Source organism: Thunnus albacares, chromosome 21, assembly GCF_914725855.1.
Source record: "Thunnus albacares chromosome 21, fThuAlb1.1, whole genome shotgun sequence".
Taxonomy (NCBI): Eukaryota; Metazoa; Chordata; class Actinopteri; order Scombriformes; family Scombridae; genus Thunnus; species Thunnus albacares.
Window position 1 is genome coordinate 14,631,952 of NC_058126.1, and position 27,415 is coordinate 14,659,366.

The following is a 27,415-nucleotide window of genomic DNA, read 5'->3' on the forward strand; positions in this document are numbered from 1 at the left end:
TTGTATTTTTCAAATGTTATATCTTTAATATGAGGCAAAACAGTATTACAACTACCAGAATCTCACAAACAATGCAAATGAGAATTTGACTTTTACTTTTTAATATTATATGGCTGGCATATGCTGTCAGGCATCTTAATGCCAGATATCAATGGACCTCAAATTTGATTATCTGTGGGAATAGGGATCCAAATTGACCACTTGGGCCTTTTATATTGCTGTTAGATTTACATAAAAATCTAACAAATGTCTGTGGAAGATATTAAGATAATCTAATTTAAATGGCCACACACAAAGGATTTTATGTTTTTTGTGAATTAACGTTGAAAATGATTCTATTTTTTCTAAACCAAAATGGAGCACGACCACAATTTCCTGCCATATGGTGGTTGAAATGATGCGTGCCTTTTCATAACACTGCTGTTTATGAGAAGGTAGCAAGTCATTTTGCTTTGTTCATATAGCACTGTACAGAAAATTCTAATTTTATAGGAGAAATCAGGTCTTTATGTAATAGATACAAGTAATGTTATTGAGTTCTCAGGTTTTCTATAACTCTCTGATGTTTCCGATTGGATAGATTCTCTGTTTTTCTTTAACAGCTAATGTTAACTAGTTACTTCTGTACTTTTTGAAAGGTGATGTTGTCAAATCCACATTGATGTCTTGGCTCCCGGAGTAAGGAGCGGCAATATTTCTCCCTCCTCCTGGGTAATCTGTGTACCACATTCAGTATCCACCCCCATCAGTCTTCAGTGAGGCAGGAAGGAGCACAAACAAAGGGATTGAAGTTTGAAAAGTCAGAGTTTCAGAGCTGAGAACTAGACAGAAGAGGAGAGTTGTGTGTCTAACTGACCTCAGGCAAGAAGAGATCCCTACTGTCACTGAACTGATCCATCTAATTATTTCCCATGCTGACACCACTGGGTGCTCCAATCCCTACAGCTTCAGAGGCTCTAACCCCATGGCATGCCCTCAGGAACAGTGATCAATGGGTAAAACAAAGGCTAAAATAAGGGAAAGCTATGAGAGTTAAGAGAAGAGATGATGTGGAGTCCTCCCAAATGGTTACATCACGTCAGTGCTCAGTTGTGGTCCATATTTCCATTTGTCTGTATACATACTGTATGCCCAGACCAACATAATTTGACTCAGTAATCAGAGATTCATGTGAGAGCTCATGGAATTATCTTTCATGTGAAATGATCGATCCCTCATTGGAAACACAGTTTCAAATTCTTTGGTACTCTCCAAAGTAAAGTGCGTGGTCAGTGGTGGGTGTTGTTGTTTGGGGTTTTCATTTGTCTTTCTTTCTTTATGTTTTGTAAGGAAGGTTAGAAAATAACCTTCGTGTTAAAGCTCTTTTTTTCTGTACCTGTATGTTCAATTTATGTTTTTTTCCGTCATCCCTTGTTTGTAGTAATCATGTCTCCGTGTTAGCCTTGAGTAATCCTTCATTTTGACAGGTAGGGTAGATAAACAAGGGATTTGGACTGATCAGCTATATTCCCTCGGGATGATGTTTGTGTGGATACTGAAATTAATTCTGTGAGCTGACAGCAAAAGGACTGTGCTCTGTCTTACTGTCTCACAGTGACATTATCATCTGTGATACTGTACAGAGTGGAAAGGTTGTGTCTTTATTTTCTCTGAGAGAATGGGTATTGTCCGTGTCACTCATGCGTGCTTACCAAACCTTGCTCCCTAAAAATGCATAAAGCTACATTGTTTCTTCTTATGTCTCTGTGTACTCTGCCTCTTACATTTGTTGTTTTTTTTTTTTCTTTTTTCCTGTTCAGCTTTGGAGAATATTATCATTAGACACATTCTGAGCTACAGACTGTTTCTGTACAAAGCAACATCTTTGTATGCATGTAGTAGTCCAAACAATTATGTGACCACAGAACACTTTGTTATGGTACATGTATGTCAACATTTCTGTAGAGCATTGTTCCCCATTACGTCTATTAGCATATGCAGAATAACAAATAAATGTGTATATAACTCGTGTGCGTGTTTTCATAAGTGCGTGTGTGTGTCAAGTGTTCTTTACTCAACAAATGTGCTGATGTTTGTAGGCCACATCTGCATTTTCTGGATGCATATTTTGCATATTAAGGATCAATGCATAGTCAGATACAAATATGAGTTTATACATGATTTCTACACAGCGCTAATAGAATTTATATTGCACTTGCTACACCCAGGTATGCCCAGTTATTATAATATCCAAAAGTTAGTTACTGTTTTAATATACTGGTAAGATAAACGGTTTTCCCAAACTTGAAAACCAGAAGCTCTAGTATGTCTTTAGTACAAGAAGACCAAGGGAACCCATTCACTATAATGGAAATAAAAGAGGCTATTAACCCATTACACTAATGCATTGGTCTATAATGACAATATCAATTGCATAACAAGGGACTGTAATCACAATATTTATTTCAGTACAGAGGACTATAATGACAGGATCCATTACATCTATTGTCTCACAGAGGATTATATTTACAGAATATATTGCATGACAGAGGCCAAAAATAATAAGTTTCAATGCATAACAGTGAGGATATCTGCACATTCATTTCTTAGCAGCAAAAACTTATTTCAGGTGTAGATTCAGAAAGTCACACAGTACAAAAGCAAGTCCCAAAAGGTGCTAACTGATACTTAATGGCTCTTCTTTTCCTTGTTGTGTGTGGATAAGCACAGACACGCTCATCCACTCGTGCCAATGGGCCTTTTTCAAAGCAGACCTTTTAAAATGTGATAGTTAGAAAAGCACAGGTGTTACTAATGACATTAGTGATGGCTCTGTTCCATTCAAGTGTCCCAGTAAGCCATGACAGTGTGAAAGTGAGCCAGAATGCACAATATACCAGGACCATGAAAACAAAGCAGCTAAAATGGATTTCAGCCATCATTGTGTGATTGATGGCTCATTGTCTGATTCACACTTTGTTCTTCACACTCTTTATTATCGTGTGATTGCTGGTATCTTTTGTACTTTTGGAGCAATTTAAGTCCAAAGTGAGGGCTTTTATAGCAGTTTCCAGTCCTCATCAGTGTGTCATGTGATCAGGCACATTGCAGAAAGGTGATTTTTTTTTAGACCAGAAAAAAAATTCCAAACACATCTCACTCCCTCAGTTTTAATCTCTAAACATGTATCATACCTCAAAATGTTGCCACAAGCCTCCTCTCTCTAAAAATGTAAATGTATTTCCCATATGAGTTATAGTTTTTGAGATCTAAACCTTAATTGATGCTCCTTGACTGCAATAGAATCAGCAGGCTCAGTCTCCCATCAGTCACCTCACTCTCCTGTTTCTTAAACTTACAGATTCTCTCTTCCTTCAAACGCTTTGTGCGCAAATTATACTTTTTCATGCTCAGCAAGTCCTCCTGCCACTAATAATGTACAAATCTAATTAATTTTTTGTTCAACAAGATGTGCATTTGTGCTCCATGTTTCAGGGATTCCCCGCTGGCTCTGCAGTTAAGCCCTGGTAATGGCCAGCTTTCCCTGTTAGACTGCAATGTTCTGGATTCAATATTAATATTAATTTTTAAAGATCAAAATTTATAATGGCAGTAAATGGGAGAAATAATCCAACTGAGTTGGAGCCTTTGTCACTTTGAAACTCAATTGCTCGGACATCCCTTATCCCACAGACTTCATTCAAATTTTAAAACATTCACAAAACTTTAAAATTCAAAGTTGTATTCTGTGTTGTTATACCTTTTGTACTCTTGGAGCAATTTAAGTCCAAAGTGAGGGCTTTTACAGCAGTTTTCTCTGGGGCAAACAGATGTTCGGTGCAATGTGATTTGTGTGTTTTGATTTGTTGCCATCCACTGCTGGATCCAAAAGGCCACTATCCTGTTTCTGCTGCTGGGCTCCCACAAGGCCACATGACAAACTTTCATGTCCAACAAACCACAACAGCCAGGAAACTCAGACCATGTCTACACAACATTAAACCTATGAAGAGCCACATGAAGTTCTGAGAGTGTGTGTGTTCAGAGGAAGTGTGTGTATGCTGAATACTCAAACCTCCATCGCTATGTTCTTGTTGCTGTACTGCAGAAAGCTGTCAATATGATGATGCTATACCACTTTGTCATATAGCATAAACATAAGGTTGTAACTTAATTTAGTAAAAACAATGTGTGGGCCTTTAATGGGTTAGTGATGAGCTGCTATTTCAGGTTTCCCAAATGGACAACATGTGGAAAAACTTGGAAGAGGTGTGTTGAAAATCCCCCCCCAAAAAAAAGAAAAATACATGAATTAACTCGTTAATCTATACATGACCCACAGATAGCATTCAGAAGTGCCTCACTTGTATCCCACTTTGGTCAAGTTGTTAGCCCACATGCTGTACGTGATCAAATGGGTCCACATAAGGATAAATACTCAAATATGCTCCAGCTCACCTTGGTCCTTTTAGCAACTTTCACTGGCAGACACACATGGGGCCTGTACAGACAGAGGGCCCAAAAGACCATGTGGGTCCACATAGGTTTGTGACTGGGTATAAAATATATACTTTAGTAAATTTAGGTCACAAAGAATCTGCATAATTTACTTAACAGGTACAAGATTTAACCTCCCTGAATTCTTAAAGGATAGGTTCACTTTTTTCAAGTCTGTCTTAAAACAACAGTCAGGTGCCCAAGCTTATATAAGGCATCAGCAGTCTGAGTCAGTCATATTAAGTGGATATCTGCCACATGTGCAGTCTCTTTAGCATCAAATTCCCTCTTTGTGTTTTCTCAGATAGTGTTTCCCTGTTGAGCTGTGATGGAAGTATAGTGACAATAAGAGGAACTTTAGCACTAAAAAGACAGTATCGTTGAAAGATATCTACTTGATTTGACTCATTTGGGTGGCTGAAGCTACATATTAGCTTCAGATGAACTTTTAATACATTTTTTTCCCAGAGAGAGGACTGTAGATTTTCCCTCATCACTTACAGTGTATTTGCATTGTGAGGGGATCTTCTAATGGTCACTATGAACAGAAGGACTGATTATGGCAAGAAAAACATGTTTCAATGTTCATTTGAGCACCTGACTGTTGTTTTAAGACAGACTTGAAAAATTGTGAACCACTTTTTCAACTAACTCTAAGCTCCAATCCCTGTCTGGTGGAGGTTATACAATCTGTTTTTAAGTATGTACCATACCTTATCCCCACCTAAAACTATTCCTTACTGTAATCCTGACTCTCAGTTCTAATCTTAAACTCATTAAGTTAAGCAGTATAAAAACACTGAAATACATACTAAATGTGTCTTGTCTGTTCTCCTTTCCAGACACATTGAGAACTGCATCGGTGTGATGGCTGTAGCCACAGCCACACAACTGAAGACTTAAGGTTTCACACACTCACAAACATCAGTACCACATGTTAAGATACTTTCATTGCAGTCACTTAAATTACATAAAACCAGCCAGTTTCTTTGGTTTAGAATTTGTATATTAGCACCTTTGACAATACACTGTTTTCTAGATGAAGCACACACATTTAGTTTATATTGTTTTGTCATATTACTTAATTTATCTTTTCCTTTGAGTTAACTGGCTGCTGAATTCTCCTTCATGGTCTGACAGAAGATGGAGCTGATGGTGAAGGATGGTTTAACACAGAATCCCAAGCCAAGGACCATACCAAGAGCTCTGATGGCATGGCAGGGGGATGGATTGAGGCTTCTTTGTGTTGAGTTTTAGTTATTGTCTATGTTGTCCTCCCCTTCGTGTGTTTATTGGTTTGATCAGCCAGTATACAGTATATATGTTTCCCTCATGTCTCATTCTGGAGGTTGGCTGTCAATTCGAAGGTGGAAGGAAAACGGAAGATGAGAGTTTTGAAGTTAAAAGTGGCAGAGCCTCAGGGAAGAGAAAGAAAAAAAAGTTGATTTATCGATTCATAGTGAGAGTAAACATGAAAAAGAAAGCTACGTGGTTGGAATGAAGATTCAGGGTTTGAGTGAAAATGTTGGATGTGGAGCTTTGTCAGAAAAGCACACTGTGGCAGGATGGATTAAGAATGACTTGGGTGAAGTTAAACTGATTGACATTAAACGGTCTGGCTTGATAGATGTCAAGTGTAAGTCACTGATGGAAAAAGCCTTGAAAATCCAGGTGTTGGACTCTGGGATGGATGTACCAAGTGACATGTTTTCCACTCAGTAAGACAGCTCCAATAAAAGGTGTCGTTGATTGAGTCTCACACAGAGTGGATGCAAGGAGATTTAAAGAGCACAAAGGGGTGACAGACAGCTATAGAATGAAGAGGGTTGACGAAGCAGTTAATGAAAAGTATGAAACTAAATCTATTATGCTTCACTTTGCCTAGAGTACTTGCCCGATAGTGTTCTTGGATCACGTGTTGTACCCAGTAAGGCAGCATGTTCCCAAACCTTTGCAGTGCAAGAATTGTTGGAAGTTTGGCCATAGTTTGTTTGTATGTAGGAGTGGTTTTGCCACATGTGGTAAATGTGGGGAGAATGATTGTGAAGGAGACTGTGAGAAAGATCCAGTGTCCTCTTTGCAAAGGGAATCATGCAGCATGGAAGGGTGACTGTCCAAAGAGAGTAAGGGCGGCAGAAATAATCAGGGTCAGATCTAAGAACAGATTTAAGCACTAGGAAGTAGGTAAGAAATGTTATGATGGAGGACAAATCAGTCAGGAAGCATGCTGAGATTTGCTTTTGTAAGAATCAGGTTAAGTTTTTTGGCCTTCTTGGCAATGGGCAATGAGCAGCAGATGTTGAGAGATGCTTTTAGGCTCTCTCAAACACCTGAAAAATAGGGAATTTAGAGCAGAGTGGGAAGGGGTTATTACTATTTTATTTAGTCAGTGCACATTTTAAGTCCAGTAGATGGCGGTAATACAACATTTTGGACACTAACCACCAATAAAAACCAATACAATGAAGAAGAAGATTCTGGAGGTCTGTTAGGTTTTTTGTTAGCCTTATTTTTCAGTATTTACATTTTGTTGACCTCTTTTTAAGGGCCCTATAACTCTGTTAATTCAGTCGCCTTCATTTATTTGTTTGTGTGGAATATTTTGGGGGAAAATAAACCCAATGTTGACGTTTCCCATGACAACCGGTCTGCAGACAATGTGGAATGTGGATATGGAGCACTACACCAGCTTACAGAGGCTGTACATATTTGTGTGAAGTTTTCCTCAGATAAGCAAGCAAGTTTGTTTTAGGGGTTTTTTTTCATCTTTGTGGTGATACACATATATTTTGGTTGCACAGTGCAGATAGAGTCTGCCCCCTACCACCTTCCACTCTGGACAGGTTTCCCCATAGTAAGACTTTAAGATTGCAATTGAAAACACTGGAAAAAGCTAGCAAATGTACCTTGGTTCAAGATTGTTTTTTTTTTTTTTGTTTTTTGTTTGGGTTTTTTTTTTTTTTTCCCACCCGATTTTACCTATTCATCCCACCCTTTGTCCTCACAAGCTGATTTTTATTGAACACCACTCTGCGGGAGAGGACGTTCATATGTCCTTCACATTTCAAGCTGTAAGACATTCAGTTGGGGTGGATTTATCAGATTTCACACAGCTCCCTCTAGAGACACAAGACTTTATACTACTTTTTAACATGCAGTAAAACTCCCCACCACCTGGAAAAACAGTTTGATATGGAATATTGATGGATCCACAATGTCCTGTGCATTGTGGTGATTTTAAAGAAGTTCTCCAGTGACTCACTATTGCACTCCATGAAATTGGGACTCAAAAGAGACAGATTTTTTTATGAATGGTGAGAATTGAAACAGCTAAAATGTCCTGACTTTTAGTATGAATCAAGTTTAACAACTGCTGGATCCTACACTTCCCATAATGCAACCTCTTTGTTCCCTTCCTGCATGTTACTTGGCCACATCTTTCAAACTCTACACCTCCACTTCGTGACACAGGCTTTCTGGTTAACATTTGTTGTCTCCATGCCAAGCTGAGATAACCCTGATGACATCACAATGACATCATCAGGGTTATTTTCTCAGACAACACTCTCTTTTCTTTCTCCAGGGCCACAGAAGACATTATACAGCAGGCTACTCTGTACTGGTACTAGTCATGACAACTCAACTGATTTTATGTTTAAAATGGGATGCCTTTAAAACAAAGTATTGTTTAACTGAAATATTTTTTTTTAATTCCTGTGTCCATGTTGGCCTGATTAAGAGGTCTCAGTCGATCAGTCAGCTGTGGTTGTCGTGGCTTCATCCTCAGATTTATTTGCCTGAAAATAACTGAAAATGATGACAGCAAGTTGAAACATAGCTTTGTATTGTCTCTATGGGTGTTGTCACAGATCTGATTATGTTTTTTATAGTCACATAATTTCAGCTGGAATTTTCTCCTCAAAAATGATGTATCTGAGGCGCTGTTCTGATAGCAAATGTTTAAAGCCTTCAGTTTCCTTCAGTAGTCTGATAAAGATTAATGAAGTGTTAGTACTGGTTATTGTGTTTGGGTTCCTCTGTGATTTGTGTGACCTGTGCGACCTCCTATCTGCTCACCAGCAGGCACTGCCAGTCTCACAGTCAGAACACCTGCTCTCATCCATATGCTGTAAGCAACAGGTGTCACACTGAATCCTCCATAGTTTAGATATTCATTTGTTCAGTGTCTCCAGCATCATTTCATTGAGAACCAATAACTTGTGTTAGCAGCACTGGAAATTAATGTAATAAACATCTTTGCTGTTTTTCATTGTTTTCCTTTGTAGCAAGTCTTGCTGCTACCGTGGGTGCCCTGGGCATATAACACCAACACGACAGATCAGTTACAGAGACCTCCTGTTATTCTCTGCTGCATGCACACACTTCAATATAAACATTAAACATAAAGCCATCATGTGCCTGCTGTTGCCCGGCTTCTTCTGGCGCATGCAGTTGAGTCTCTGGAGTCCCTCAGTCTCACCAAATAATAGTTTCGGCCCTTGCCAAACAATCCTGACAGCCAGTCTGTCGGTCTGTCTTTGTGGTGTGCAGCAGTCGTCTGAGGCCCAGCACACTACTGCATTTGAAAGGGAGAGTACAATTAGTTAACAAGCACCAGCTGTGCAAATCAACTCACCTGGCACTGCTCTCCTAAGCCATCTCCACACCTCTCTCTCCTGCAGCTGACTACTGACCACGCCCACCTCCACATCCTTCATTCATCTTTTCCTCCTTTCTCTTCCCATTGTTCCTTCCTTCATGATTTTATTGCTCAAATTGTCTTCTTTGGTAGTTATTCCTTTAATTAATTAATTAATTGTCTTATTATTTCCCTTCTCTGACTATAATTCAGTGTGATGTACCTGAGATTTATTCATCAAATCTCTTTGTTTGTTTGTTTGTCTATGCTGTAGAATCATTACAAGGAGCATCCTGTGTATGATCGAGCCTTGTGTTTTCTTGAAGAATCCCCACCTTCATGTGAGTACACACACAAAGGCAAACATTAATAATATACCTGCATATATAAATACAGGAAAACATGCTCTCACTAATGCTTGTTCTTGGGCACAAACAAACACCTGCGTATGTCCTGGAAAGAATTAACTTTTGTGGGTCACGGACAAAATGTTGATGCTATCTGCACTGAGGCTTCAAATTTTTTAAAGCCCCCCTCCACTCAAAAATATGTTCTTCTTGTTTCTTCGGGTAGATGTTGTTCTCTTCACTGTTCAGAGTGATGTATGTGCAGAATTTGCTTCCACATTTACTTGAAAGGGGAACATTTCTCTGTGCTCACCTTAAATCTGAGTTTAAGGCATGTACCTACGAGCATGATTTGTGACATCACAAGCCAAGTGTGGTCAATGATTGAAGCCTCCAGTTCACATATACAGAGTGGGAGACAGACATATTCATACATTCTGGGTTTTTGAATGAGGAAGGAGTAGATGTCATTTTAAGGAATGGGGTAAGTAAACTTTTTTGTGAAAATCCATATTAGATGCATTATTATCCAAGGCAGATTTTTTTTATATTTATATATCTTATGACATGTCTGGGGGAGATCTTTAAGCAAGGAGTTTTCTGGATTAGCTTGTTGCTGCTCAGATTCTTTGACAGTTCCCTCAAACAGCAGAGCCTTTGCCACCAAAATTAACCGTAACTATTTGATATGGAAAATGGTCAATTCTGAGGTTTTCAAAGTGGGAGGTGAGGCTCCCCATTTGGGCTCCAAACAGTTTCAGGGGAGGCTTGGTGAATGGAAGTGAAAAAGTATTACATTAGTTATCAAAAGGAGATCACATAGAATAGCCTAAATGTGTGTGATTTGGTTGAGTGAAAAACATCTTCTGATTCTGCTGGACACATCATCAGTGATATGTGTGGGATCATCAGAGTTTCGGGTCTTTCAACATCATACTCCCTCCCCCGGGCAACACAGCAGAGGCTGATCAGACCCCTGCTTGTACCCAGCTGGCAACAACTAGCTACTTCACACCCAGGGTTGGTTAAAGAGATAATTCAGAGATACAGTAGTTTTGGGGAATTCTACTGTTTTTCCCAATTTCCCAGAGTCAGAAACAAAGAAATGCGCTCAGACAGACCTTTTTTATGTGTTTCGTGTAGTCTTAAGTATGTGAAACAGCAATGTCAGACTATCTTGGCTCAATTGTTGAGTGTCTATGGAATCAAATAACATAATCATGATCCCATAGGCATCCAGGAATTTAGCAAAACTAAACAAGTAAACTAACTAGAAGTACACTTTAAAAAGACTTTTAATGGTAAAAGATTTTAATTATATTTTAAAATACTATTGTAATAAAAGAATATTTTTATTATTTATATTTTATTTATATTTATATTATTTATATACTACTTCTTGTCTTTTCAGCCACAATTGCCAGTTTCCTTATTTGATTTAATAAAAATATGAATTATGAAATGAAAATGAAAATTATGAATCATCTCTATCTCTATCATCTCTGTCCCCTCAGTGAACGAGTCTGTGTGCCTTAAAGTTTGAACTTGAGGTTATTGGTATTTAGTAAAGCCTATTTCCCAGTCGTACATATTCACTGGGGTGCAATTCCCCAGGTGGTGTAGTTGGTCTTCAGTCTCATTCACCCATCAAATATGGTTCTCTCCCCTTCTTCCCGCCACACATTGATATTTTGTCGTCTAAAAATCATAGAAAAAGGTCATGTCTGAATTTTTTTTCATAATCTTAACAAAACAAAGGATTTATGAACATGTTAAGTCATGATTGTCAGAAAACAAAACATGAGAAATAATTAGCAGCCTTGTGGATATTAGCAAATTCTGATCAACAAAATCATCGAAAGTTTTTTTGTTTGTTTGTTGTTGTTGTTTTTACACAAATACTGCCGTCTGTGTCTGCATTTAACAGCATCATTACCCACCATGTCTTTTTCTCTCTCTCATCTCTGAGTAGCAGTTTCCTCCGTCAGTAGAGCCTGAGAGCAGATTCGCACCAGCATGCTCCACTGGGCGCAGTGAAAGGATTCCAGGTTAGTGTGAAAGGCAGCCCAAGGGACTGTGTGTGGGGGCAGGTAAGTGGACATCCAGGTTATCACCTTGGTGTAGGTTTTTGTTATTTTTTTTGTTTTGGTTTTCCTTTTTTGTTTTTTCCTTTCTAGTAGTATAATGGGCTAGGTTCACTCACTGTAATTAATACTATCCTTTATCCTTTAATGGTATCCTTTAAATTTGTTAGAAAACATATGATGTCATCCGCATACAATGATATGTGATGCTCATGCTCGATAGTTATACCTGAGATGCCTTCATGGGCCCTTTTGGCCATAGCTAAAGGCTCAAAGGCTAATGCAAATAACAATGGAGATAAAGAACACCCTTGTCCGGTGGAGTGTTGGAGATTAAATGGTTGAGAGATATTATTATTAGTCAGTATCTCAACAGTCGGGTCTGTGTATAAAAGTTGGATCCACTTAAGAAAATGTATTCCAATCCCAAATCTTGGGAGCACATTGAAAAGACAGCCCTACTCTATCCTATCAAAGGCTTAATGCGCTTCTAGGGATATCATAGCTGTATCTCTAATATTAAATTTTTAATACAATATATTCAGGGCATGACAAGAAATTGCATTTTCTAGTAGTTTTTGAGATCTAAACCTTAATTGATAGGGTGCACACTTTCCAGCTCTCACTGACTGCAGTACACGCTGCAGATGGTCACTGCCGTTTCTTAAATTTACAGATTCTCTCTTTCTTCAAACACTGTGTGCAGATATTACATACCCTCATTCTCAGGTAATCCTGCTGCTACTAATACAAACCTCTGGGCTATAAGCTTTAGTTTTAGGCAAATCAGTTTCTCCTCAACAAAATGGGAATTTTTTTTTAACATGTCAATGCTAGTCTGCCGGCTCAGTGGTTTAAGCTCTGTTCTCATGGCCAGATTCCCTATGAGATTACAAAGTTGTGGATTTGATCCCTGCTCCTGGCAAGTCTGCTCTTTTTAAGGAAATGCAGACACAGAGACACACAGCTGGTTCCAATCAGCCGATTGAGATTCTCTCTTTTAACTGTAAGTACACTCAAACCTTCAGTGGCTTCAGGTTTCATTCACAATTCACACACACACACGCACACACACACACACACACACACCAAAACAATACATAGGAAGACACCCTACATACTAGCATGCACAAACACACACACAAACCCCGCTCCTTGTTACCTTGTCTCTTAAGTTATTAAGTTGTTTAGAAATAGTGTCAGTGTAATGGTATATACTTCCCAGCATGCATTGCAGTGGTGTGAAAATTGCACAGAAAATCTTTTGTCTGGACAATTTACATGATGGATGCTATCGTGTGTCTTTTTAAACATGTGAGAAGTCAGATGGTTTTCTCTCTGAACAACATTAAAACAACTTAGACCATGATGAAGATAGATATGCACGTTACTTGCTGCAGACTGTTACAAGTTTCATTGCTTGTAGCAGCCGCTGATTGCAGCGGCTGCAGCTGGCAGTCTAATCAACCAGCAGCAATCACATGCATTTTCATCAGGAAATACACATTCTAGTCATTGTGTGACATTTTGTCCTTCACAAGTCTTCTTATTCAACATTCTGTACATTTTTTGGACCTTTTCTGCTGCATACTTTGTGCTAGAAAATCTATTCAGATGTCAAACTGTGCAGCTCATTCAGCAGATGTGTGCTATTACTTTTCTGTTTGAGTCAGCAGGCAGCAGGGCCGTTTCCTATCAGGCCCCATTCTTATGGAATAATCTCCCTGCTGACGTCAGACAATCTGTGTCTGTTGAGTCCTTTAAATATAAACTTAAAACTCATCTCTTTGCCTTAACCTACAATTAGTTGCCTTTAATTGAGTGCTTCATGACCTTATACTGCACAGCGGTTCGGTTTCTGTCTGAATTAATTCACTAAGTGCTGTCCTGCCAACAAGATTATTAATTCTTGCAACTGCTCTGATAACCATTGCATCTCTCTAACTTTCTCTTTGTTTGTTCTACAAGCACATGAGTGTCCGAGCGGTATGCCCCTCTCTCTTCTCTCCATCTCTCTCCCTATTTTCTCCTCCTGGTCTCTCTTGTCTCTCAGGCATCTCTTGCTGGACCTGCATCCATCCTGGAACTGCTCTGCCTCTCCTCTTCCTCTCTTCCCTGGCTGTCAGTGCCATTTCCTGAGGTTTTGGATCCGGTTCCCCATCCTGCAGGAGCTCAGCCTCACCTCATGTCTCTTTCTCTGAATGATGTCTTTATCCTTCTCTCTGTCCTCTGTGAATAATGTCTTTCTTGTCTCTTCTGCCGTATATGGAGTGATGTGAATCTCTCCTGTGTGCGTGTGTAGTCTGTCTTCCTGCCAGGTCTCCATGTTGATGGAGGTCGCGTGGCTCAGGTCCTATTCTGTTCTGGTGGCACCTGAAAGCTGCTTGGCATCCTCTTCATCACATTCTTCATATATATTATAAATCCATCATAATTTTACACACAACATCTATTGTATGTCTGTCCGTCCTAAGAGAGTGATCCTTCCTCTGTTGCTCTTGCCGAGGTTTCCTCTATTTTTCACCCTGTGAAAGGGGTTTTTTAAGGAGTTTTTCCTTATTCAAATCGAGTGTCTGTGTCTTTTAGGGATCCCCTGCTGGCTCTGTAGTTAAGCCCTAGTAATGTTCAGCTCTGCCTGTTAGATTGCAAGGTTGTGGATTTGATACTGGCCCATGGCAGTAATGTTATAACGTTGCTCTCATGAATGTTGCTCTCATGAACAAAGTTGCTTAACATGTTTATTATGTACCATCATTATATGCGACTACAGCACTCTTTAATGTCAGAGCTGCACCCTTTATTTTCTATGCAATGAAAACACTACATATGAAAATCTGATCTTGATTATGGTTTGCTGTGTCACATGTTAGCTCAGGGCAAGTGTAACAGATTAATGTAGACATAGCTTAGAAAATTTGTTCTACTGGGTCTGCATCTCCTACCTGTGTATCATTTGAGGTTTGTGTGTGTATGTGTTCAGCTAAGCTACATAGGTGTGTGCGCACATGCGGTAGGCTGCATCTACTGAAACTCCTTGATAATTTTTTTTTATGCATTAGATGTACTAATGTAATCTAATGGTTGTGTCTTGTTCTGTGCAATATCAGTTCCATTCTGTATAAATCCTGTCAATATTTGAGATCGCTAACCACAGTTTTTAATTAAATTAGTACCTTTAGAGAAATTGGCCTACCATTAGAGTGCTAAGTGCATTGCCAAGCTAGCGTAAAACCCTGCTGTATTTGCGGTCCTTCTATGTTAATTGTATCTGGGGGGTTTTTCTGTCCAACCCATTCTCACAATCTGCACATGAATAACACAACTTTACACTTTCAAATTGCGCTCTCAAATTGCGTGCACTGCATACACTAAAGTCCAATTTTCCGTGTAAGTGATACACCAATTTAACGCTGCATTTTTAACCTTTTCATGTCTCATTTAACACTGTTAGTTAGGTTAAGGAAACTTGGTTAGGGCTAGGGAAAGATCATGGTTTGGGTTAAAACTGTAAAATGCGGTCATAATGTCTCAATGTGATGCTAAAAATCTCCCGTTAAAATGCCCAACATGACATTAAGGATGTCCAAAACAAACAGTGCTCTCCTACTGCTTTTGCAACTTTTTGCCAACAAATCATCTAGCCATTTGCCCAACCTGCCTCCTCTTGATAGGCCAAAAGTCAGAGAAGGGTCTTGCAGACTCACCATAACCCTACACAACTAAAAGAAAGTTGCAATATATTGATGTCACTTCCCTGGGAAGGATTGGCATATCACCTGCACACATATTTGGACTTTGACATATGCACTGCATGCAATTTGAAAGTGTAAAGTCATGTTATTTGTAGTTTGATTGAAGAGACCAGGCTGTTCTGTTTTTCTTTGCTTTTGAATCAATTTACTGTAAAAAATTGTAACTGATAGTTAATTCATACCAGTCTAGCTATATAAGCTGAGTCTAGTAAACTTGAGTAATTTATATTCTAAACTCTCAATTCAAAGCGATACAAAATGTGTCATTTCGGAAAATGGCATAGTAGGATAAGAACCACTTACCGGTAATGCCACTTCATTGGCTGCCTATGTGGAAACTGTATCCCCTGATACTCAGACTTAATGTCCCATTATGGTGAAACATCTTTAACTGCAATGCAATCTAATACAACACTACTTGCAAAAATCAGCATATCAACTTGCTCTGACAGAGTCTAAACAAAAGATATGAAAATTAATATTCCAGGACTGTTTTATTGGATTTCGTTGCACTCTACAGCGGATTTTATTTTTGGTTAATGGATGATAACCCAATTAATTTGTATATAAACGCTATTTTGTAGTTACTACTCCTTAACGCCAGGGGGCGCTAAAGACTGTCAAGCGAGGCCAAACTAATAAAGCGCGCGGAACTCAAACAACTTCCAAAGAAGAAGAAGAAATGAAACAATTTCATAAAAAAGACAACATGGATCCTGAGCTCGACAACGAAACAGCCACACCAAATAATACAGATGAAAGTGTTCAATTCTCCCGCGTTACAGCTGTTGCTTCACGGTGGATGCAGGACTTCTTGTTTGTAAGTCTGTGTCGGCGTTTCAAGGAAGGAAATCTTGATGCATTCAATGAAACGCTTTCGACTTTCAAGGGTAAGTTATTTACAGCTAGGCTAGCTAATTTATCATTAGCTAAGTTACCTAGCGTTGAATAATTGTTAACAGTAACCATTTAGTACAGTTTTAAAAGTTCGTGGACTTGAATAAATAATTAGCGCGCACAAATTGGCAAAACAGGAAGAATCTCATGACGTAAATAAAACGTATATCGCTAAGGGCTATTATAAGTGCGCAATGCTTAATAAAGGAAGTACAAAGTAACTGTGCACGTAATCAAACTGTTGAATGGTCCTTGTTAACTTGTCACTGAGCTGGAAATGTTCACAGGTAACTTTGCACGACAAGCAGCTTCTGAATATAAACAAAGAGTGATGAACATCCAATGTAGAAACAGAAGTGTATGAGAGAGAGAGAGAAAGCTGCAGGGACGAGTAAAATGTAACGAATGCATTACTATAACACAATAAATATGATGACATGAATTCAGGCAGTTTAAAGACACCTCTATGTTTAATGAAAATACAGCTGTGTCTTGCCTGTCACTTGCCTAACACCCTCAGTAACAATAACCGACAGTATTATGTTTGTGGCTGCAACTGACGATTATTTTCTTTATCGATTTGACCTATCGTTAATTCCATGAATCAATTAGTTGTTAGGTACACAAAATGTGTGAAAATTGTGAAAAACGTTGATAAGTTTCCCAAAGCCCAAGATGACGTCTTCAAATGTCTTGTTTTGTCCCGATCAACAGTCCACAACCCAAAGATATTCAGTTTACTATCACAGAGGACTAAATAAACCAGAAAATATTCACATTTGAGATGCGGCAATTAGAGAATTTGTATATTTTCTTTAAAAAAAAAAAAAAGACTCAAAACAATTAATCGATTATTGAAATAGTTGGCAATTAATGCAACAGTTGGCAACTAATCGATTAATTGTTGCTGCTCTAATTATTTTTATATATATAATTTATTTTTTGACAAAACTATTAATCATTAAAATAATCTGCAATAAAAATATTTAGTTGCAGCCATACAATAATACTATAGTGTTATTAGTAACTAAAAAGCTATAATGAACAAATTATCATTATCAGATTATTATCAGAGTTAACTACATCTAATTTGTATACAGATATGTAATAACACTGAGAAAGGGAGAAATGTTAATTTATTTACACTTCTTCTACTACAGGGCTCTATCGTAGTGCCTTGGTAATGTTTTTGAAAACGTAGTAGTTAACACTGTTTTGTAAATATTTTTGTCTTATCTTTGCAGCCATTTGTCAGAGTGTCTCTCTCAAAGGAGACCTCTGTGATGAGAAAACTGTGATATGTGCCTTCCTCGCAAGAGTCATGCATGGAAAGCAGTTGGGTAAGACATCACGGTCAGAAGCTCAATTGGACCTTCCTCTTTGACATTTCCACATCTGCTTAAGTTTTAATTTAGCGGTAAAACCTTAGCGATGAGCCTGCATTGCTGCTTTTGACTGGAATTTAAGCCTCCGGGGAGTTCAGAACCAAAGACATTTTTCATTCATATTTAATAATTCACTCAATACATTTATACAGCTCCTGCAAAATTCTTAAGCCACTCTGAACATTTCTAAGTAAAACTATTTATATGAGCAGTAAGCATTTGTTGAGCTCTGCAAACTACTTGCAATAGTCTATAATGGGTCCTTTTTAATAATACATAGGCACAAAATGTTGATGTACACCCTCTCACAAAAACCTTAGTGGTATTTTCACCATGCCACAAACTGTTGCTGTGTTGCTTTTTCCCCCAGATGTCGCATTTGAGGAGGATGACAGCGTGATGCCTCTTATGTCTGCTGCCAAAATATGGTCACGGCTGAGAGAAACAGCGGAAGATGAAAGTTTGTTTGAAAACATTACGATTCTTCTGCTTGTCCAGGTAATTTTATCAAATATTTGGGGTGTGTATTTTTATTCACTGATCTAATGTTTTTACCGTAACAAAACACAAGATATGAGAATGACCAGCTATGAGGTAGTGCTGTGACTAACTGATGTAAAAGTCAGTGTGGAGAATACCACAGTCTGCTGGATATAATGGATAGATATCATTAGTTCAAGGAATAAGCAATATTAAAATCCTGATGTCACACGGTAATGCTTTGCCCTTATTTTGATTGTAAAGTGTCTGATGTTCTTTTCTTAGTCTGTGGCTGTGTGCTTGGAGAAAGGTCAAAGATCTTCTGCTTCTTCTGCTCTCAAGTGGTTTGAGAACAACCATGAATTCCCACAGGTGTGTATTTCTATTATTGTATCTTCTCTTTTTAAAAGCACAGGGACATTCAATGGAGTATTTGGTTGATTTAAATGCTTAACAACAGATTTTTCAACAGAACTTGACAGTCAAGCTGACAACAATAGTGACACAGAGGGACACCTACCATCCATTCCTCATGAGCTTCAGCTTCAGCCGCCTGCTGGAGACAATCCAGTCCTTCTTGGACACCTACCTGGAGAAGAACCCCTCTGACTTCCTTCTCAAGGTACAGGACGTGACAATTTTTTTGCCTGATTAAACTGTTGTGTGAAAATATCATTTAAAGGCTTAATTACAGAATTCTCATTCATAGTTAATCACTAATGCCAGTCATTAGGCTGGCAGCATTCATGTATGTAAATATATTTTTTAAATAATTCAGAAGATACATTTTATTTTAATCATACTTCAAGTCCATTCGATTGCACAACAGTGGCTGTACAGAGTGGCAAAGCACATGTTTTACACTGATACTTGGAAATTTTCCCAGGGTGGGATTAACTTTGCTGATGTAGTCTGACTTGGCCAGATGTTATTCAGTCTATTCATGATGAGAATAAAAAATTTAATTAAATACGTCTGTTTTGTATGTCTGGCCCGGAAAGATTAATGCCAATGTAAAATTAGGGATCAAGCTTTGTACGGATGAAAAATAAGAAGTAAGTCTGCAGGAAATTATTAAATCTTGGTTCAAAACATTGACCAAGAGAATTTCCTTCCTCACAAATGCGAAAGGATAGTTTGAGTGGAGCTGTATTTGGTGCTTGAGAACTCATTTGGCAAAAAAAAAAGTACAGCCACATGTCATAAATAAGTCATAGATTATAACATCTGTCCTTTTAATCAAAAAAGATCCGGTGAGAATTGTGAGGCACAAAAGCTGCTCAACTGTTACGTTGTGAGGTGGAGGATTTCTTTAGTTGCATGGGATTTAATCAGCAAACGCATAAGGTGCCTAATGTTTTGCTTCAGTTATGTAACAGCAAGGTTTTAGGAGCACATTTTAGCAGTCAGTAAATTTCCCCAATCTTGTGCGCAGCCCTGTTCAGCTTTGTTTTCACCCCTCTGAATAATGACCCCTTGACCAACTGAATGTGCTGATGTGACATTATCAGTCATAGTTAATTGACAATTTGTCATCAAATTAGTTTGGAAGGGCAAACTGCTACATTCAGCAGAGCCCTCCTCAGGGTCTATCAGACTCGCTTATTCATGAAAGTTTCAGGAACGATTTACATAATGGCCGCTGACCAAGGTTAAATTCAGAAGGGCATTGTAATGACAGGCCTCATTAGTTTTGTTTTGACATTATAGCAATACTTAAACCTGAAAGTTAATTGTTCTGGAAGATTATGAACAGTTAATATTTTGAAACATAATTTATGCTGGTCTTTATGACTGCCTCTCCGTCCTCCAGGCAGCCACAAAGATGGCCCAGTCGTCACAGGACATTGAAGGTTTTGAGGACACGGTGACACAACACATCTCTCTCTTAGAAAAGGCCAATGAATCAACAAAAAAGGACGCAAAGTAGGAAATAACCTTTAATCTAAGCATTTGTATTCATAAATGTTCATGTTCTGTTCTGAACAATATACTGTACATTCTTGTCCTAACAGAAAAAAGGAGAAAGCTGTTTGTTCGAGGTTAGTAGAATTTGAGTGTTAAGGTCTGTTTTCAATAAGTAATCTTATTTGTGGATTTTGGTTTCTCTTGAAATGTTTTGGTGAATATACAAATTTAGTAAGTTGCTCTGAACATGCAAATGAAGGGCATTATGTGGAGTAAAACAGGTCATTTTGACACACTGTTTTGCCTCTCTGCAGAACAAAACGGAAACTTCTCTCAACTAAAATAACTGATGTGTGGAAACCTGATTCTTGCAAGAAGCCTTACATCTCCCTCAGAAGAATGTCCAACAATGGTAAGTTTTATTTTCCTTTGCAGTTGATATTTCTGTTTATAAAGCAACATGTATTTTGGTATTAGTCAATGTAATATCTACATTCGTGAAAAATATCCTGGGATACGTTATCTTTCATTGTTTATTTCAAAGTGTAAATAAACCTAACAGCAGCTAAAATGAATGTTAAACCTTCCACCAACAGACTTATCACAGCTGTCTGAGAGGTCATTGGACACCTCGAAGATTAAACAAGAATCAAGAAAAACAAGAAAACGACCTCAGGTAAATCGAACCAAATACACATCTGAGGTTGTGTCAAATAAAATTAATCCCAAATCAAGGTTCCTGAGAAATCCAAAACCTATAACTAAGAGATTATGTTTTCCTTTGTTTAGAAGTGGACCGCCCAGATGGACAAAAACCTCAAGGATGGCGTTAAACGTCACGGCCAGGGGAAGTGGTCTCGCATATTATTGGATTATGACTTTGAAGGACGCACTGGTACCATGCTCAAAGACCGCTGGAGAATTCTAATGAGGGCACACAAAGTCTGATGAAGAGGGAGAGTGCCTCTAACTTGTACAATGTAGCAATTTATCTGTAAATAAAAACATAGATTTAGCTGATCCACTCATTCAATTGATATTCAGCCCATAGCTTAATTGAAGATGTACATTTATGTTATTGGTGTTTTTCTGCTCCTGTCTGCACAGTGGAACATATACCACTAGAGGGCACTCAACACAGTGAACAGTGATAATCTTTTTTTTTTTTTTTTTTTTTCTTACAAAAGCATAATAAAATTACATGTGAAGTATTTTTATATAATATTTTAAGTTATTTCTTCTTTTTTAAAGATGCAGTGTGTAGAAATTAGTGGCATCTTGGCAGAAATGGAATATAATATTCATAAGTATGTTTAATTATTGTTTAATCACCTGAAAATAAGTTGTGTTTTGGTACCTTAGAATGAGCCTTTTATATCTACATAGAGAGCAGGTCCTCTTCCACGGAGTCCACCATATTTCTATTGTTGTCCAGAACAGACAAACCACACACTGACTCTAGAGAGGGTCTTTCATGTTTTTAACAAGTTTCGCGGCCACCATAGGTTCAGTTGAGGGGTATTCAGTTGGTTGCAAGATGCTAGATGCCACTAAATCCTACTCACTGGTCCTTTATGTAATATATTGACAAATAAAATAAAAAATGTGGCTTGTTACAATAAAGTAATGCAAAATCAAGTGTGATGTGATTGTGTACTAGAAAAAGTTGATATAAGACAATGTGCAACAAAGTGCAGTCACATTACACAGAACAATGGAAACATGCATGATGGTTGCAGTGATTTGATATTTTTATATCAAATGTGTAGCATATTTAGTAGAGACATGATTGGAATGCACAACTGTCAAGCCTCAAGCTATGTGTCGCTTCGTATTGAAAGCTTGTTGTATTGAGGCACCTGATTGGAACATATTTTAGTTACACCAATGAGGGCACCTTGACTGTGAAATGTCATTGTGGACCCCACACCAGAGCACATGTTCCAGTGGTGCTTTGTGTGGCTCAGATGAACACAAAGCTGTGTTGTGGTGGACAGTTGCACCGCTGGGTTTTCTGGATCTTCTTCCATGTGCCGCTGCACTGAGGGTACCCCACTGCCTGCCAGCGGAGCACAGCTTTTCTGCAACACAGGTTTATGGTTTTCACACCACCATATGCATACTTTCACACATTTCATATATCTCTGTGCAGTACAAGATGCTGACATTTCATTGATTTACTGCCTTGCTCGAGTGATATATTAAGTAACTGTGGAAGGAGGTGAGAACTTATCCTGCTCACATTTGTCCTGGTCAAGACCATTTCATGAATTGCTTATTTTTCATTTCTAAATGTTTGGTCTGATAAAATGGCAAATCTAGAAAAAATGGAATGTAAAATGCTGTTTTTATATCAAATCCTTTCTAAGCAATCCAGGTTTGAAGAAACAACTTGGCATGTACAAATATTCCACCTTAACTATAACAGCTTAAAGAACACACATAGAAAAGGTTCATAACTTCATACTTGTCTGATTGCTGACCGTCTCCCTGGCAGCTGCCACTATTGTTTCGCATAGCAGGTGGTTCACATGCCACGCACACTTTAAAGCCCTCTGTCACGTAGCGCATCCAGTGTGTGTGTGGCTGGTTGTGCACTGTGCAGTGGGGTGTCCGCGACTCCAGTGTGAATTCAACACAGAATCTGAGGGGAGCAGGGGCATGGTCATAAAGGTCACAACAGTTATTCATGTGATATTAAGACTATAAATCAAGACAGAGAACTAAAGGACGCACTGAATGTACACAATAGGAGGGACATCATCACCCAATTTGTGACTGGCATAGTATGTAGCATGAACACACCCAATATGAAATGGGAATAATTCTGCCTAAAGATACACCATAAATTGTTCACAGTACCTCACCTACTGTCATACAGACCTTTGTGTGTGTTCATTATATGTCACAGCCCTTACTAAAGTCTGAGTATTTCATTTCAAAGGGTTGTGGGCGGTCTCTTGACGTTGCTATATTTAATGGTCTGTGGACAGACATCCAGGTGAGCAAACACCCACAGGTAGCTCATTGAGATGGAGAAAACAGTGGGCTGTTTTTTTTTCACACTAAAATGAGGTTAACCCCGGACAACACTCATGAACTTTTCAACTCTTGAATTTAAAGATATCCGAGGTCATGTGCAGCTTTAGAGTACTCAAGGAGGCTTTATAAGAGCATGATATGAAACCTACCCAGGGTTCAGGGGGTTTCCATAGTTGTCATGCTTGGGCCTCCCCTTGCCAAACTCCATGCTTGTGATGAATGCAAGACCTGATAAGAGAAACCAATTAAGTGTTTCTAAGTCACTTCAGATTTAACCTATTTAAAGTGCAAAATCACAACGTTTTTTTTGCTTTTGTATACCTGACTCGACTCCACAGTGGGCGCCATGGTAGTCTCTGTACTCCCTGCAGCCGGCTTTTTGCTCCAGGCTGGGACAGGGCTCTCCGTTGTTACTGGGCTGCTGCTCTATGTGACGTACACGCACTCGCATTGAAGGTTGGCAGGGCTTGGCACAGCCACTCCAAAAGCTCCATTCGCTCACAGCGCAGTCCTGAGCTGCAGGTTGGCACCCATATTGGGAGAGAAAGAGTGTTATTAAAACATAACCTCTGTGTTGGCGAGCGCAAAGTTGATCTGAGGAGATACCCAGAGATATTTGGCCTAACACTGACTTCTACAGGTCACAGTGTACACAGAGGTGACTTCTGAGACACAGTAACAGTAAAAGCTTGCAGCTTTGTTGCAGATTGCATAATTATCGTTTTCCTGTGGAACACTGTAATGGAGCTAAATATCCTGGAAATAACTTAAATCAATGAAGCATTGATTGTGACTTGTAGAATTAGTGTTTCCTGCTCTACTACAAGTGGTTTGAGAGCCGGCCAAGTGAGCAACCCATTCAATCACCAAGTCCTGTGATTTTTCTTTTCGGTTGCTTTGTGCTTGATGATCAGGCTTTGATGTATTAAGCAAGCAGATTTAGTGACTACCGGCCTATAACGCATATTAGGTACGCTCTGCTTGTTTGACTGGAACTGTAATTGCTACAACTGATTGACAGAATCACATTCTTCAAATATTTGTACTAATTCCATTATGTGGGCTAGTCCACTGAAATGAGGCTAGGCACAGCCTGCACAAACAATTTCACATGTATGGGGAACATATCCACACTACCAGCTATGTGTCAGTTGAGATACAGTATGTGATAAGCAGCCTAGTATCAACCTGGCACTGAATATGATCTTACTACAGCAATTTTCTTTATCTTCTGTCCAATAAACAGACAGATTAAAAGGGTTATGTCACACTGGTATCATGCACAACAATAAACAGCACACTCAGAGCACTGCTCTCTACTCATCCTTCACCTGGGCACTCTGTGAAGTAGTCGAAGCAGCAATCCTTGGTCCTGACACAGCCCTCGTCGCAGTAGCATGTCCCATACACACGGTCCATCCTCCAGTCAGTGGTCACACATCCCATGTCTCTGCCGCGGCAGCATCTCCCCAAACAACCCCCAGAAACCAAGTGGTTCTTCACCAGGGTAGAAACCACCAGCAACAAGCAGGTAAACTCCACAGAGGATCCCATCATGAAAGAGTGAAAAAGGTGGTCAGAGCAGAAGTCGACCCCTTGGTTGCCCCAATATGCGATTTTTACCACTCTTACTTCTAGGTGTTCTCCTCTTCTCGATGTGTTTGTCCCCGTTCTGCTCCTACTCTACCTCTGTCATGCTCATGATCGTGAGAGGGAGAGGTTGGAATACCAGCCCAACCCAGCCAAGACTTTGCTCTGCCACAGGAGCCCTTGTGACCTGGAATTCCTGTATCCGTCTCCTGTGTCCAGCCCTTCAGTTTCCCTCCAGAAAAAGGTCTGCAGAGTGACCTACAGTACAGAACACCCCATTCCAGCTCTAATCAGACTCCCATGTCCCTCATACTGTGTGTGCATACTCTCCTTCAGAGCTCGTGTGTCTCTCCCTGTTCCCGGCCGAGCACCTCCCTCCAGTCGATCACACACGGGAGGAGACAATGAGGACAAGGGAGGGGTAAGCTGGTGAGTTTGGTGTGTGTTTCCCCCCACCTCACTCCCCACCCCCCCACCCCCAGCTTCAGTTCTCTCTCTTCTCTTACTCACCTGCCTTATTCTCATATCACTTCTCGCCACTTTCCCTGCTGAATTGCTGTGACCCTGATGCCAGTCTTGTTCAACCGCTCTCTGCCACCCCAGACCTCTGAGTCCCAAAAGAAAGGGAGGAATGTGAGCAGTTGGCAGACCTCCAGACAATTGTGCCAGGGGGCCCGCTGAGTGTTGTAAAGCCACCCTTTGGTTCTCACCTCACTGCCTTTTTGATATTTTTCTTCAGCATACTGGAATCTATCAAAAATCTCAACACATCAGACATGATTTCCACTTTCATAGTTTTGGACATTTGCTTGGTTAGTTTGTCAGTTTATCTGATAGTAGTTTAACATTTTGGGAAATACCTTTTTTTTTTAATGAGACTTGGATGAAAAGATCCATACTACTCTCAATATCTGTACATTCAACATGAAGCTACAGTCAGGAGCCTGTTAGCTTTGCTTAGCATAAAGACTTGAAACACAGGAAGACAACTAGCCTACTAGCACCAGCAAGTTCATTTATTGTTCACTGACATGTTATATCTCATTTGTTTAATCCATACAAAAACCAAAGTATAAAAAAAATGAATTTTTGGCTGGCAATCTCACTATGATGTCAGGACTCCAGGAAGTCACTGCACCTGGCCCAGAAATAGTCTGTCAAGCCCTGTAAAACCACAACTTGATGTTTTTTTGAGTTTTGTGAACAAGCAAGATATAACATGTTAATTTGTGACTTGTAGACATGCTAACAGCTTTTTTTAAACTTTTGGACAGAGCCAGGCAAAGTCTATCCCCCTGTTTCTAGTTTTTATGCTAAGCTAAGCTGACTGTCTCTTGGCTGTAGCTTTATATTTAGTGTACAAATTGAAGAGCGGTATCTGTCTTCTCATCCAACTCTCTGCAGATAAGAAGGCAGATAAGAAGGCACATAAGCCTATTTCCGAAAATGACTCACTACTTTCAAAAATTGTCAATGAGATAGCATGCCTACCACAGGTTAATATTTTAAAACAATGAGTCTTTGACCACCAGTGTATATAACCATTTGCAGACAGGGGTGTGGCTGTAATTTATAACTCTTAGAGCACAGCGGGGGCAAACTGTAGGTGACAGACTCATTTCATATACTATAATTCTGCAGAGGCATGTCTAGCAAGGCTAATTGTTTTATCTCATCAAGATGGGGCTCATAGCTGTCAGGAGTAACAGGAGTATTAGATTTGCTGAGTGAAATTGAGACATGCTTAAAGGACACAGAATTTTTACCATGTCCTCTGTGATGTTTTCAGTGTATAAAAGCTGATAACCTACATGCTACTTTGCCCTTTTTCCACTCGTATCTTAATGTGATTAAGATTAGAGCTTTCCGATAACTAATAAAAAGTGACACCCATACGTGTGAATTTTAAGTTAGACATTTGTAATTCTGCAGTACCCAGGCAAAAAGCATTTTTCACAGTTATGTTTGTTCAAGGAGCCTGAATGTCTGAGGATGTTGTGAACTCCAAATAGGGTCAGCTTTTATTTGAGCAGTACCTCCTCCATCTCATGGGAAACAAATGAGGCCTCTGCAGGGAGCATTAGCTGGGAATGAGGCCTCCCTTTACCCACTGCTATAGAAGGAGCAGATATTTGTTATAATGTGGATACTTTGCCTCTTCTGCTTTGAAAAACAGCTTGTGGAGAGCAGAGGGGGGTCTCTTTGGGTCCTTTGATTCTTCTTCTCGCTATGGAGCAGGTAGGTCAAGCGACAGTAATAGCCTTCATCTTCACCATAATCATCAACAGCGGCATCACTGGGCGGATTGAGGAGCATGTGTCTGAATCAGTGTATATTAAAGTTTGAGGGGGTGAACTCAGACTGACCTCAGATGTAAAACTACTGCACTGTGTTAATATACAAATATTAAATGTGACACTTTTATATGATAGATAATCCTGGCTTATGTTGCATACTTAAAAATAAAACATGATGTATTGTTAATTAATTTGAGAAGGTGCCTGTTTCCCAAATGGTGGATATCTCATTTTGTAAGTCTAGTAATGCTTACAAATTGTGAAAAGGAAGGGGATGCCACTCAAATGTCACTAAGGCTAACACACACACACACACACACACTGTACAATTTCAGTGCTGATTTGATCCGTCCACTGATGCAAGACTTACAGCTGCATCAGTTTGCTATGGCGTCAGCACGTTGGAAGTGCACATCAAAGCATGTGTGTTTTACATCTGACATGCCCCCAACCCCGGACCTCCTGCCCTTACTGTGCACTTGTCAAAGACAATCAGCCTTCCCGCAGTAATACACCCT

General features: G+C 39.3%; 2 protein-coding genes and 1 long non-coding RNA gene across 4 annotated transcripts; 2 read left to right on the forward strand and 1 right to left on the reverse strand.

Annotated features, from left to right (window-relative positions):
• The first annotated feature begins 9,046 nt into the window (after positions 1-9,046).
• LOC122972667 lies at positions 9,047-14,326 on the forward strand. Its single transcript, XR_006399810.1, has 4 exons — positions 9,047-9,264; positions 9,390-9,456; positions 11,435-11,510; positions 13,600-14,326. It is a non-coding gene; the product is annotated as an uncharacterized LOC122972667 (long non-coding RNA).
• Positions 14,327-15,962: 1,636 nt separating this feature from the next.
• On the forward strand, positions 15,963-21,606 carry terf1 (telomeric repeat binding factor (NIMA-interacting) 1). Its single transcript, XM_044340187.1, has 10 exons — positions 15,963-16,188; positions 17,440-17,535; positions 17,951-18,078; positions 18,346-18,432; positions 18,533-18,682; positions 19,874-19,986; positions 20,076-20,102; positions 20,283-20,380; positions 20,565-20,644; positions 20,758-21,606. The coding sequence occupies exons 1-10, from the start codon at positions 15,981-15,983 to the stop codon at positions 20,914-20,916; spliced, it is 1,146 nt and encodes a 381-aa protein (XP_044196122.1). The 5' UTR covers positions 15,963-15,980; the 3' UTR covers positions 20,917-21,606.
• Positions 21,091-25,047, reverse strand: LOC122972835 (somatomedin-B and thrombospondin type-1 domain-containing protein). Of its 2 annotated transcripts, none has more exons than XM_044340188.1 (5): positions 24,342-25,047; positions 23,332-23,526; positions 23,160-23,238; positions 22,429-22,612; positions 21,091-22,049 (listed from the first exon to the last, which is right to left on the reverse strand). In XM_044340188.1, the coding sequence occupies exons 1-5, from the start codon at positions 24,565-24,567 to the stop codon at positions 21,786-21,788; spliced, it is 948 nt and encodes a 315-aa protein (XP_044196123.1). In that variant the 5' UTR covers positions 24,568-25,047; the 3' UTR covers positions 21,091-21,785. The 2 variants fall into 2 exon arrangements, with proteins under 2 accessions (XP_044196123.1, XP_044196124.1); XM_044340189.1 differs by having other exon boundaries at positions 21,698-22,049; positions 22,436-22,612; positions 24,342-25,046.
• Positions 25,048-27,415: the final 2,368 nt, after the last annotated feature.

Bases quoted from the DNA above. Each gene is read 5' to 3' on its own strand.
- LOC122972835 (XM_044340188.1), bottom strand. From the start codon at position 24,567: ATGATGGGATCCTCTGTGGAGTTTACCTGCTTGTTGCTGGTGGTTTCT. The intron at 23,239-23,331 runs GTATACAAAAGC...TTCTCTTATCAG, and splicing joins CCACTGTGGAGTCGAGTCAG to GTCTTGCATTCATCACAAGC. The intron at 22,613-23,159 runs GTAGGTTTCATA...TGCTCCCCTCAG, and splicing joins GGAAACCCCCTGAACCCTGG to ATTCTGTGTTGAATTCACAC.
- terf1 (XM_044340187.1), top strand. From the start codon at position 15,981: ATGAAACAATTTCATAAAAAAGACAACATGGATCCTGAGCTCGACAAC. The intron at 16,189-17,439 runs GTAAGTTATTTA...TTATCTTTGCAG, and splicing joins AACGCTTTCGACTTTCAAGG to CCATTTGTCAGAGTGTCTCT. The intron at 20,645-20,757 runs GTAAATCGAACC...TCCTTTGTTTAG, and splicing joins AAACAAGAAAACGACCTCAG to AAGTGGACCGCCCAGATGGA.